This window comes from Lycium ferocissimum, chromosome 5, assembly GCF_029784015.1.
Source record: "Lycium ferocissimum isolate CSIRO_LF1 chromosome 5, AGI_CSIRO_Lferr_CH_V1, whole genome shotgun sequence".
In the NCBI taxonomy this organism is placed as follows: domain Eukaryota; kingdom Viridiplantae; phylum Streptophyta; class Magnoliopsida; order Solanales; family Solanaceae; genus Lycium; species Lycium ferocissimum.
In genome coordinates, this window is record NC_081346.1 from 55,677,910 (window position 1) to 55,689,959 (window position 12,050).

General features: G+C 38.2%; 1 protein-coding gene across 3 annotated transcripts; it reads left to right on the forward strand.

The window, feature by feature from the left end:
• The first annotated feature begins 211 nt into the window (after window positions 1-211).
• LOC132056911 (protein SCAR2-like) lies at window positions 212-11,327 on the forward strand. 3 transcript variants are annotated; one of them, XM_059449314.1, is made up of 10 exons: window positions 212-595; window positions 2,407-2,570; window positions 2,942-3,065; window positions 3,159-3,288; window positions 5,771-5,832; window positions 5,921-6,882; window positions 6,946-10,178; window positions 10,262-10,414; window positions 10,524-10,628; window positions 10,741-11,327. In XM_059449314.1, the coding sequence occupies exons 1-10, from the start codon at window positions 441-443 to the stop codon at window positions 10,792-10,794; spliced, it is 5,142 nt and encodes a 1,713-aa protein (XP_059305297.1). In that variant the 5' UTR covers window positions 212-440; the 3' UTR covers window positions 10,795-11,327. The 3 variants fall into 3 exon arrangements, with proteins under 3 accessions (XP_059305297.1, XP_059305300.1, XP_059305296.1); XM_059449317.1 differs by having other exon boundaries at window positions 6,967-10,178; XM_059449313.1 differs by having other exon boundaries at window positions 5,921-10,178.
• Window positions 11,328-12,050: the final 723 nt, after the last annotated feature.

Here is a 12,050-nt window from a genome sequence, read left to right on the forward strand (position 1 = left end):
AAAGTATAGAAATTATAATTTCAATAACTGTGATAAACAGGGGTAGTAACAGAGCGTTTGACTTAACTTAAAATAAATAAATTGGACTACTCAATTTTTTTTTAACTTATATGCTGTTTTCAATTTATAAAGCTACTTCCTAAACTTATTTCTTTTAATTTATAATCTGTTTTTTTTAAACCCATCGAAACAGATTCATATTTAATATAGTCAACCGGTCCTCTTCTCCAGTCCTCACCTCTTCTCTCAACTGTACATTCACATTCACCTCTCTCTGTCTCTCTCTCTATAGCTACAATTACCAACACGCACATCGAAGATACAGCTATACACATACTCCATACGTACACATATGTATGTGAATTGAATGTGGAAAATGTAATGTGTGTGCAATTGATATGCTGAATTTGAGGAATTAGGGTTTCGATTTTGTGTAGAAAATGCCTTTAAACAGGTATCAAATACGGAATGAGTACAGCTTGGCTGATCCAGAGCTGTACAAAAGTGCAGATAAAGATGATCCAGAAGCTCTACTTGAAGGCGTTGCTATGGCTGGCCTTGTCGGTGTTTTGCGCCAGCTTGGTGACCTCGCCGAGTCAGTATCTTGCCTTTGCTTTCTGATGAGTTTTTCCATTTCAGCTGTTTGACTTTAGAAATTTTGTCTTCTACTTTTTGTGTTTCAAATCCCCTTTTATTTCGTAATTTGAATCCATATAGTGAAATAAGATCGTTGAGATATATCAGTATTGAAATCTATAGAAATTTGTAGTTACAAGACACTTGGGAGTTATTGAAACTGGAAATTTGAATTGTTATTTGATTGCATTGTAGGATGTGACTACTTTTTTTAATGCCTTTTTCGGCTGATTTTTTTCGTAATTTGAATCGATATAGTGTGATAAGATCGTTGAAATATATCAGTATTGAAATCTATAGAAACTTGTAGTTAGAAGAAAATTTGGAGTTATTTGAAAATGGAAATTTGAATTTGTGAGTCCATTGTTTGAATGTTATTTGATTGCATTGTAGAATGTAACTATGTTTTTTTTTCTTCTTCTTCTTTTTTTGCTTTGCCTTCAACTGTTTTGAGTTTGGAATTTTGTCTTTTACAAGTAAATGCTGTGTGGATTTTGTGTTTTAAATCCCCTTTTTATTTCGTAATTTGAATCGATATAGTGAGATAAGATCGTTGAAACAATAGGTGGTTTCTTCCCCTGTTTAAGTTCGTTGAAACAATAATGATACGCTCGTTGAAATATACCATTATGAAAGCTATAGAAACTTGTACTTAGAAGACACTTTGAAGTTATTAAAAATGGAAATTTGAATAGTTACTGCCCCCGTCCCAAAAAGATGGTCTTAGTTTGGCTTGGCACAGAGTTTAAGAAATAAAGGAAGATTGTTTGAAATGTATTGTCCAAAACAAGCCTTAGATATTTGTGTGGCTGTAAATCATCTTATAAAGTTATATTATTTCTACATATAGAAATGTGCCAATCTTTTTGGGACAAACTAATAAGGTAAGTAAGACAATCTTTTTGGGACGGAGGGAGCATTTGATTGCGTTGGAGAATGTGACTGTTTTTTTTTATTTTTTTTATTTTTTTATTTTTTATTTTTTTGTGTGTGGTTTTTTTGGCTGTTTGATAGCGAAATATGATCATAGAAATATATCAGTATTCAAATCTATTGAAACTTGTAGTTAGCAGACACTTTGGAGTAATTGAAAATGGAAATTTGAATTTGTGAGTTCATTAATTGAATTGTTATTTGATTGCATTGTAGAATGTGACTAATTTTTTCTTTTTTTGCTTTTTTGGCTGTTTGATTTAGCATATGTAGCATTTACAAGTGAGTGCTGTGTAAATACTTATGGAGTCCCTCTCTTTTTATTATTTGAATCATTAAACTAGAATATTGTCGTTAGAAGCACCCAAGGGTGTGGCCTAGTGGTCAATGAAGTGGGTTGAGCACCATGAGGTCTGTGTTCAATTCCTAGCAGAGACTAAAATACTAGGTGATTTCTTCCCATCTGTTCTAGTCTTGGTGGACTGAGTTACTTGGTACCTGTTCTTTGGTGGGAGGTGGTAGGTATCCGTGGAATTAGTCAAGGTGCACGCAAGCTGGCCCGAACACCACGGTTATTAAAAAGAAAAAGAATATGCTCATGATAATGTAGAGCTTAATCTATTTAGTTGCTGATCAATTAACTGCAAGGCAGATATATTTGGTAGTATCTATTAAAATGTGGTGCCACATATGGGCCTTTCTGCTTATCCACTATGTTGCTGCAAGTGATGCCTGATCATCACTTTATTTTGTAAAGAATGTACTGCGGTTGAAGTTCTGTTTAATTGTGGTAGCGACTAAAATGTTGGTATTTCTTGTTTATTGTAAATGTTGAAGGTTTGCTGCTGAGATATTCCATGACTTGCATGAAGAGGTGATGGCAACTGCTGCAAGGGGCCATAGTTTGACGGTCAGGGTCCAGCAGCTTGAAGCAGAATTTCCTTTGATTGAGAGGGCATTCCTCTCACAGACCAATCATTCTTCCTTCTTCTATAATACTGGTAATTTCTAAGAGCATTTCATTGGTCAATAACACCATAGATCCTGGACGACTTAGTATACTTTGCTATTTCGTGCACTTTGATGGCTCTTCTTGCTTCTTTTTACCTCTGTACCAAAAGATTCCGCTGTTTCTAATTTTGTGGTGCTTGTAACTGTTTTATACATGTTTGTGCGTGTGCATGTACGCACATATAAGATTTATCTTTCATTTTCCTGAACATAGAATGTGGACTAATACAATATGTGTCATATATGAAAATAGTATTTTTTCATTTCATAAAAATGAATATTAGTATTTTGAGGAATTTATTGAGTTTCATATTCGACCTATGAGTAAATAAAAGTATTTGTAATACAAATGTTATTTCAGGTACTGATTGGCATCCTAATCTGCGAATCGACCAAAATATGGTAACAAGGGAAGATTTACCTCGATTTGTAATGGACTCATATGAAGAATGCAGAGGTCCACCTCGCCTATTCCTTCTAGACAAGTATGTTCTGTCATTTCTTGTCAACAGCTTTCATTAAATAGAGGGTTAAACTTCGTTAGAACAGCGTTTGACAAACTTAATGGATTATAACAGGTTCGATGTTGCTGGAGCTGGAGCATGTCTGAAACGTTATACTGACCCTTCATTCTTTAAGGTCGAGCCATCCTTTTATGCATTCTCATCTTCAGATGTTCAGAGGGAAAAGAAAACTCGCAAGACAAAGGTAATTTTTTTTTTTTTTTTTGTTTGAAAAGGTAACACTTGTATAAAAAAAAAAAAAAGGGCAGCCCGGTGCACTAAGCTCCCGCTATGCGCGGGTCCGGGGAAGGGCCGGACCACAAGGGTCTATTGTACATAGCCTTACCTTGCATTTCTGCAAGAGGCTGTTTCCACGGCTCGAACCCGTGACCTCCTGGTCACATGGCAACAACTTTACCAGTTACGCCAAGGCTCCCCTTCAAAAGGTAACACTTTTATATTTATCCAAAAATCAGACCTGCCACAAACAGTTAAAGGTCTCATAGTTACAAAGGAGTATTCAGAAGATCTTCAATCCTATAACAAAAACTTATATAGAACCTAAGACATCCAGAAATGTTCTAGATCTTCCATATACTCCTGTTTACACCAAAAGTAGAATAAAGCAAGGCAGTTCATTTTCATTTCATTTTCATCTTCTGTAAAGAATTACACTTATTTTCAAAACATCTAAGGTTCCTTTCACTCCACACAGTCCACTAGATGCAAGCTGGTATAATTCTCCATCTCTCTTTGTGGCCAGAAAGGTTGGCATAACTATTCCACATCTCCAGGACTTGAACAATTTTCTCAGGCATTATCCATGTTAACCCTTTCAAATTGATGAGTAAACTCCATATCTGAAAGGTAATCTTGCAGTGAATAAAGAGTTGATAACAGTCTCTGCTTCTTCACCACAAAAGAAACACCTTGGACTAAAATTAAATCCCCTTTTCATGAGATTTTCCTGAGAAAAATTAAGTAGTTAACTAAAGGTAATTAAAAAGAAGAGAAATTATTACTCCTGTTTCTCTGCAACCTTTTGGTTTACCTTGGGATTTATATGAGTCACGTGCTGATTTAATGGTATTTTCTCTGGCTTGATATGTAAGATGACATTTTCTCTTTTCCTCTATCTTGGGTTGCAATTGGAAGGTTTTTAGTGGTATTATGATAAGTTCTGAATACTCTCTTCCAGTTATTTGAACATTTATTTCTTCATGTGGTAACATGTGCTTATTTGCTTGAGCCTTTGTTGCCCTCCTTCATAAAGCTTTATCTAGCCAGCCTCTCATAGCTCCATCTTGACCCCAAAAAGTGAGGAGAAACAGAGCAGAATGATCTTACCCCCTACAATATTTAAGTTTAACTTGACACCTGTACTTAGAAGTGAAACTATTACTTTCTACTTGAGCACAGGTATGCATCCTAATGTGCTTATTTTTTAAACTATGGGGCATCTGATATCTGTTATAAGATTAGAGGAGCCCCTTCAGCTTTAGCATATAGGCAGAAAGACGACTTTCACTTAGGGGTTGTTTGGTAGAATGTATTAGAGAAAATAGTACATGTATTAGCTTTGGTATTACTAATCCCTTGTTTGGTGCACTTTTTCAACCTATGTATAGTTAATACTTGTGTTAGTCATACACCATATTTGATATTATCCTTATACATAGCAAACCATGGTGTTAGCAATACCAAGGTTATTATTACATGGATAAGCATAGTTAGAGACAAAATTGACCTTGAAGTCCCTCAAAACCTTTTCCAAACAACTCTTGTTTTAAAATGTAAATATGCAATTACCATCCAATTGTTCAGACTTTCAATGCTTTTATCAAGCAGATGGTCGAATACATTACACAATTGCCCATAACTGTAGCTTGACAGTAGATTCAACAGGTTTTGACTTCGTAGCACATACTTGCAAATTTCAATCAACATAATATTCCATCTAAAACATCAATTCGCATATTACAGTTTTATGACTTTATCTTAGTAGCAACCATGTGAATTTCATAAAATTTTAGTGCCAATAAATGGCATAGATGCACTACAGGCAGACTGTAAAAAGACAACACCCTTAACTCTAATATCAATAGACTACAAAAACAAATACACACATTCACTTAAATTTACATGAATAAGGCAGTTCAATGAGGGATTTTGACAAAAAAAATAAGACAGTGATGGAGAGAAGTGAAACAGAGAACATACAACTGCTGCAATAAAAATAGTCGTTGAAGAGAGAGTAAAAGAACTAGCCGTGCAAAGAAAGTATACAAAGCTAAAGCATGTGGAGGGTATTTTTGTAAACAATTTTTTACAGAAATTATGCAATGCATGTTATTTTTAATACACCAAACCAAACAGCCGATAAGAAATAATCTCAGTATAACTAATCCCAGCATTACTAATACACCCTATTCAGTACTATTCTCATACACCCTACCAAACGACACCTTAACGTAATAGAGAAAACCTGCATTCTGCATAAGAAGTTTCTCTAAGGATGGGGGTGGGGTTTGATAAAGCAAGTCTTTCCATCTTGGCTATTGTTTCCGGAGGGTTCTTACAATTTCATCCATTAGCAAGCAGCTTCTTCTCAGTTATAATATTAGTGATGATGAAGTTGCATTATCTTTTCTTGTGCTTCAAAATATTTTTTCATCTTGCTGTTGCAGAAGAGAGGTTCACGCTGGAGAAATGGGGAGACACCTGAGGTGTTGCCTACATCGCATGCCAAGTGAGATCCTTGATGCCTAATGTATTTAAGTATGTATTGTGATTGCTCTAGTCGAGTATCTTATTCTGTGCTCCTCACATTTCTACAGACTCCATCAGCTGTTCTTGGAGGAACGCATTGAAAACGGTATAAATGTTCCTGCACATCGCGTGAAATTGAAAAGAAAGCTAAATGGATTTCCATTTCACTCGAAAACTGGAAAGAGCTATATGCACAAGTTCTTGGAATCTTCTTCACCAGAACATAAAGTAGTACATGAAGTCGGTATTGATTCATCACCTTTGAGATTGACATCGACTGATGCTTATGAAACTTTGACGGACACTGAAGATATTAGACCACCGAGTCCTGATAAGGAGGTGATGCAGAGAAACAAGAGTGCATCTTTATCTCCATCTCCACCACAAAGTGAAGAGCGCACTGCTCTGAAACCATGCGTAGATGAGGATCTCTCCCACTGTCGAGTTCGAGGAATTTCCAGACGAAGCCATAAATCACAATCAACAGATATCTTGCCTTCTACTCATAGCGTGGTTGATGAAAAGGAAATAGCAGTGGATGGAGAAAGCCGAACAGAAAGAGGTATTGGTTACGAGTCTGATGATGTTGCAAGTGAAATAGATAATTATGTCGATGCCCTAACTACAATGGAGTCAGAACTAGAAACAGACTCCGAGCAGAGAGCCAAAAGGGATTTGCACTTCTTGAACAGCAAAAAGCAAGTGTTAGGCCTGTCTTCTAGCAGTGAAAAGCTTCAAGCTCAATCTTCAGATTCTCATTCAATGGAGAACTCTACAGTATCTGATGATGGGAATAGTTATTCTAAGAAAGAAATATCTAGTTTTTCTTGTTCTGATTCCCCTAGCACTTCTGTTGAGAGTGTCCTTTTAGAGAGCAAAATTTCTAGTAAGGGAGCTAAGATCTCTGATACTTCATGTGAGCAGCCATCTGTTAATGAGGCGATTCAATTACCCCAGCCTCCAGAAGATGGTGATTATGATAACAAATGCATTATGGTAGCTAGGGAACCCAGTGGCAGTTGTGACTCTGGTGAGCCAACTACTACCCTAAATTTTACAGATTCAACTCATGTGCCAATACATGCTTATGCAGGAATATTTGTGGAAGTTGCAGGGATGAGAGCTGAAACAAATGAAAATTTTGTTGCCCATGGCAAGAGTGAAAATCCTTTAACTAGCATTGCAGAAGATGCAGCAGATTTGCATGTCAGTCCACCCCATGCTCCTGTTATCCTTAATGCTCCAGAACAGAATGGCGATGATTCACCATCTAGAGCATCCATTGAAGTCAAGCTAACAGATGATTTGGTTGATGGAAATTGTGAGAACGTGTCTTGTGCATCAAATCAGTCTGAAATTCCTTGGCACGCCAGCAATAACTTGCCACAATCAAAATCCCCTGTAATCCAGAATGAAAGCAATTTACACAATGATATGAATCTGGTTAATAATCTTCCCTTTACTTCTGAGCTCCTTAATGTTCCTTCTGAAGATAGGTGTGAGTTATTGTCTTCTGATTATCAGCAGTTGCCCAATTTGGATGGTGAGGATCCATCGCTACGTGATGATTCAACCTCCTTATATAATCTTTCTAATTGTCCTTCATCGAAAGAAGCTGATACCTCACCTTCGGTGTTGGTTGTAAACCATCCAAACCATCTGGATGGTCTAGACAATGAGAATTCTAATGGTAGTTCTGATGGTTCAGTTCAAATACCAGATATATTGGGTGCTTCGTACAAAGAATGTGGCAACCACTCATGGTTTACCATGTCTCATGATGAAACTGCAGAAGATACATGCATGCAAAAGCCACATAGCCTGAGTACCACAGAGATTGAAGCTGGTGATGCCGATGAAGAGCATGAAGAGGCGTGTGGGGCATTCAGTGATGCAGTTACGTCTGAGCCAGGAGACCTCTGTAAGAACAGTGGGGTAGATGGCCTTGATGTTGATGCCCTGAACCCTCAGATTTCAGAAACTGCAAACGATATTCAGCCACTTGAATCTGGAAAATTGGATATTTCATGTTCTAGTCAGGAAAATCTTGTCGAAGTTTCGAGTATAACAAAATTTGAGGAAAAGGGTAGTACTGCCCCCAGTGAGCTTTTGACTGCTATCGGGTCCACTGGTTCGATTACCTCTCCACATCTCGAATCATTGACCAAGGAACCAAGACTTTCAGATGAGACAGAAAATAAGATCGATAAGTCTGATGTCACAGATGAGACTGCTTCTCCTCTTGCTGCCTTAGCTGATAAAGATGATATTGATGGTCTATACTCATATTTAGATCACAAAATTTCTTCAGAAGAATCTGTTTGCTTAATTGGACATTCCAGCCAGAATGAATTGGAAATTGATCTACCTGATAGCCATGCAGAATCAAAGTTTGAGATGCAGATAGCTGATATCCCGGATTCTAACTCCTTTGTGTTTGATGCATCCAACTCTCATCATCCCGAGTCAGAAGCTCTTGACACTCTCTGTGGAAGCAAACTTTCTTATGATGCTGAAAACACATTTGATTTGAACTCTGCTTTGAGTCAACCACAATTAAAAGTTTGTTGCTTGGATACTGAAGAGGTATCCTCCCAAAGGAGGAATGTTGTTAACTCCACTGAAGATGCTTCATCTTCGCAAACTGTTTCCCTTGAAGAAGGAAAGGATGAAGTAGAAGACAATCAACTCAATGAGGAATTGCTGGACAAAGCTGATTTGGATCAATCACCTCTCCTGGAACAAATGCAGCCTTCAAGTCATGTGGACCGAGCATCTGATGCTTCTTTACTATCATTGCTCGCAAGCCTTCCAAGTCAAGATGTAGTCCCAGACGTTTTAGCCAACAGCAGCAATCAAGATCCTCAACCTTTGCTAACTGATTACTGTGCAGAAGAGAGGGCTGAGTCAGCAATCCATGAGCATGATAAAAGGGAGGTGCTGGATAGTGGTGAGGCAAAGTCAGAGCCATTACCGCTGTTAACCCAGCGACAACTGGTGGATTCCTTTGACCTTGAGCAATCTGCTGAAGCTTCTTCAATATCTTCACCAACAGTTAGTCCCAGTCATCCTTCATTGCCTGAGCTTTTATCACAGAGCAACCAAGATAGTTTGTCATCTTTGCACAAAAAAGATGACGAAATAGCATGTAAAGAACCAGAAAAAGAGAGATTGATAGATGAACATGCAACTAAAGAGGGGCTGTTACCTCAGGTTGAAGAGGCATGCCTCTCCAATCATGCTGACATAGTAGGAGCCTTCAATGCTTCATCCGTACCTTTTGTAGCAAATGTTCCTAGTCAACCTTCGGTTTCAAATCCCTTACCTCTTAGCAACCATAATGTAAATCCTTTTGAACACGGGAATACGATAATTTCTACCTCTCCTGGCTTTGTCCTGCTTCCTGGTGAACCCCAGATCGATCTGCCAGAAATGCCCCCATTGCCTCCACTTCCTCCAATTCAATGGAGGATTGGAAAACTACATTCTTCCCCTGATTTGGATGAGGAGCCAACACAGCATCATATAGGTGTCAATTCATCAAGTATGGCATCTAGCACTGATCAGAATGCTCAACCTGTGAATCTAAACATGCTGTCAGCTGAAGCTATAGAGAGTACAGAACTTATTGATATGTATTCCTCTGATAGCGTGGCGCAATCAGGTTTGACTTCTCCACCCACAACTCTGTGTGGAAACAGTAGTGTTAGGTTTATTCATCCAGCTGATAAACACTCCACTGAGACCCACTTTCCGTTGCCAGGTCAATATCATGAGGTGCAGCCGCCTAGTTTGCATGCTATAAGAGGGGAAGCACAGCCTGCTAATTATATCCCAGATGTAACTTCTCTGGATAAACCTCCTATTGATGCTTTGGGTTCAAGTGAAGAACTCTTCCAACCACAGAATCAAGTTGCTCCAGAATTGCTTTCAGAGGAACAAGGCTCTGCTCATTTGGAAGGAAATCTGCCAGATAGTGATGGAATAAAACCAAAAGCAGCTCCTACAGATGCTTCTGAGTCATTATCCCATGAAACATCCCAGTCCCAGCATCATCCCCTCCATCAGTTAGCACCGGAGACTTGCTTAAACAGATCCAATCTTGAAGAGACCATCACAAGTTTGGAGAGAAATGTGGTGGCTCATGGAACCGTTCTTCCATCATATACAGGAAATGCAAAGCCTGATCATAGCATTCCAACTACAGAGGCAGAAATTATTTGGCCAGCTGTGGAGGAAGGAAACACTAATGAGATTCGCGCGGTGAAACTACAAAGACCACGGACTCCACTAATTGACGATCTTGCCGCGCATGACAAAAGCAAAGTAAGTTTTGCTTCATTTTGGTCGAACTTGGAGATTGCAGTGTTAATAAACTTCCCATCTCTAAAATTTGAATCGTTGTGCAGTTGAGGAAGGTTACAGAGCGGGTTATTCCTGAAATACAGAAGGTTGATGAAAGAGATTCTTTCTTGCAGCTGAGGAAGGTTCCAGAGCGAGTTAGGCCTGAAATACAGAACGTTGATGAAAGAGATTCTCTCTTGGAACAAATAAGGAAAAAAGTAAGATATCAATTTCATTTATTTAGCTTTGCATTTTAAGTTCATGTTTTTCATATTCTTAGTTGGTAAGTATTTCTCCGAGCTGAAAACATCTTCCTTGATTTTCCAGTCATTCAATCTGAAACCAACGGTTGCAACAAGGCCTAGTATTCAGGGTCCTCTGACTAATCTGAGAGTTGCTGCAATTTTGGAGAAAGCAAAAACAATTCGCCAGGTCGGTCTCTCTCTCTCTCTAGATATGTGTGCGCGCGCACACACGCAATGGCATAAATGCGAATCAAGTGAGCCTCTGTATATCACTGGTGCTAAGATTTTCCATGTTACAGGCCTTTGCTGGAAGTGATGAAGAGGATGACGAGGATTCTTGGAGTGATTCATGAAAATTCTAGCACTATGATAAATTGTTGGACACATTCCTAGTGCCATGGATTCAGAAGAATCTCAACCACATTCTTAGTGAGTCAAGCTGATGCTGAAATAGATTGGAAGTCTCTCTTGTCAAAATATTCTATGCCTTTCTCTCCCCTTGTAAAATTCTCTCTCCCTCTCCTCTCCCCCCCCCCCTCTCTCTATCTCTATCATGTAGCCAATTGTTAGTGTTGTCTCCACGTCATAGTATGGAAAGTATATTCAATCATGAGATTGCGTGCAAGCGCTTTGTTATTCATTTTTCATGTAAAGGCAGTTATGTATTTGCAGTTCCTGTTTACTAGTTTAGTGTAAAGGGCCTGGTCAATTTTTGTATCTACCATATAGTAGTGGCTTTGATTTGTCCAATATTGAGAGAGTATTTACACTGTAAGTGCTGAAATTTAGTGTATACTTTAATCAAACAATTCTGTTGTGTATAAAATACTGATATTTTGCCCAGGTTCTGGGACTTAATAACACCTTTCTGTTACTTTGATAGGAATGCAGGGATCAAATGCTTTTTTTTTTAATAACTTACAACAATATTGGCATCGTGTTAATCTGGCAAACACTTGCCTTTTGCTTATGTAATAGACCTCGTTAGCTGGGCCAAAATGTCGAGCAAGTGATTGCATAGAAACCCTCAACTGGAAAATTTTTATGGTGAGTGAGGCACAAGTACTACTTGGCATGTGAGGGTGATTTTTCCCTGAACTGTGATTTAGAATGTTTATGAACTGTGGTTCATATACATTGCTGCAGAAAGGTTACATTAGGACTATTTTGTTCAATGGCATTGGTGTTTTTCCCTTCCCAGTGAACTGGGTGTTACTTGGATCTTTGTAATAGGGCTGAGCTCACGTCTTTCGTTGAGATGGCATTTTCTTTCGTGATCTTTCTAAACAGCAGAACAAACATCCCAATAAAAGTGACCTTTACGAAAATCGTTTTTGTAGATTTCCTTCCGAAAGAGTTGGATTCTACTTGGAGACGCTTGTTTCTCTCGTGATGGACTAAGATGTTTACTGGAGAATAGTTTATCCTTACGGAACACGGAGTTTAAAGAAAGAAAGTTTTAGAACCTTTGATTTAAACATGTCATGACATGTAATGAAGATGAAATGGGAAGTTTAAAGTTGAAAAAGTTTTCAAACATAAACCGGAAAAAGTCTAACTATGCCCTCGTACTTGAGCAGATTTGCCTGCCTCTAATAAGTTAGTTCGC

Coding starts and splice junctions, on each gene's coding strand:
- LOC132056911 (XM_059449313.1), top strand. CDS start 441: ATGCCTTTAAACAGGTATCAAATACGGAATGAGTACAGCTTGGCTGAT. Junction 3,289..5,770: donor AGAAAACTCGCAAGACAAAG/GTAATTTTTTTT, acceptor TTGCTGTTGCAG/AAGAGAGGTTCACGCTGGAG. Junction 10,415..10,523: donor TGGAACAAATAAGGAAAAAA/GTAAGATATCAA, acceptor TTGATTTTCCAG/TCATTCAATCTGAAACCAAC.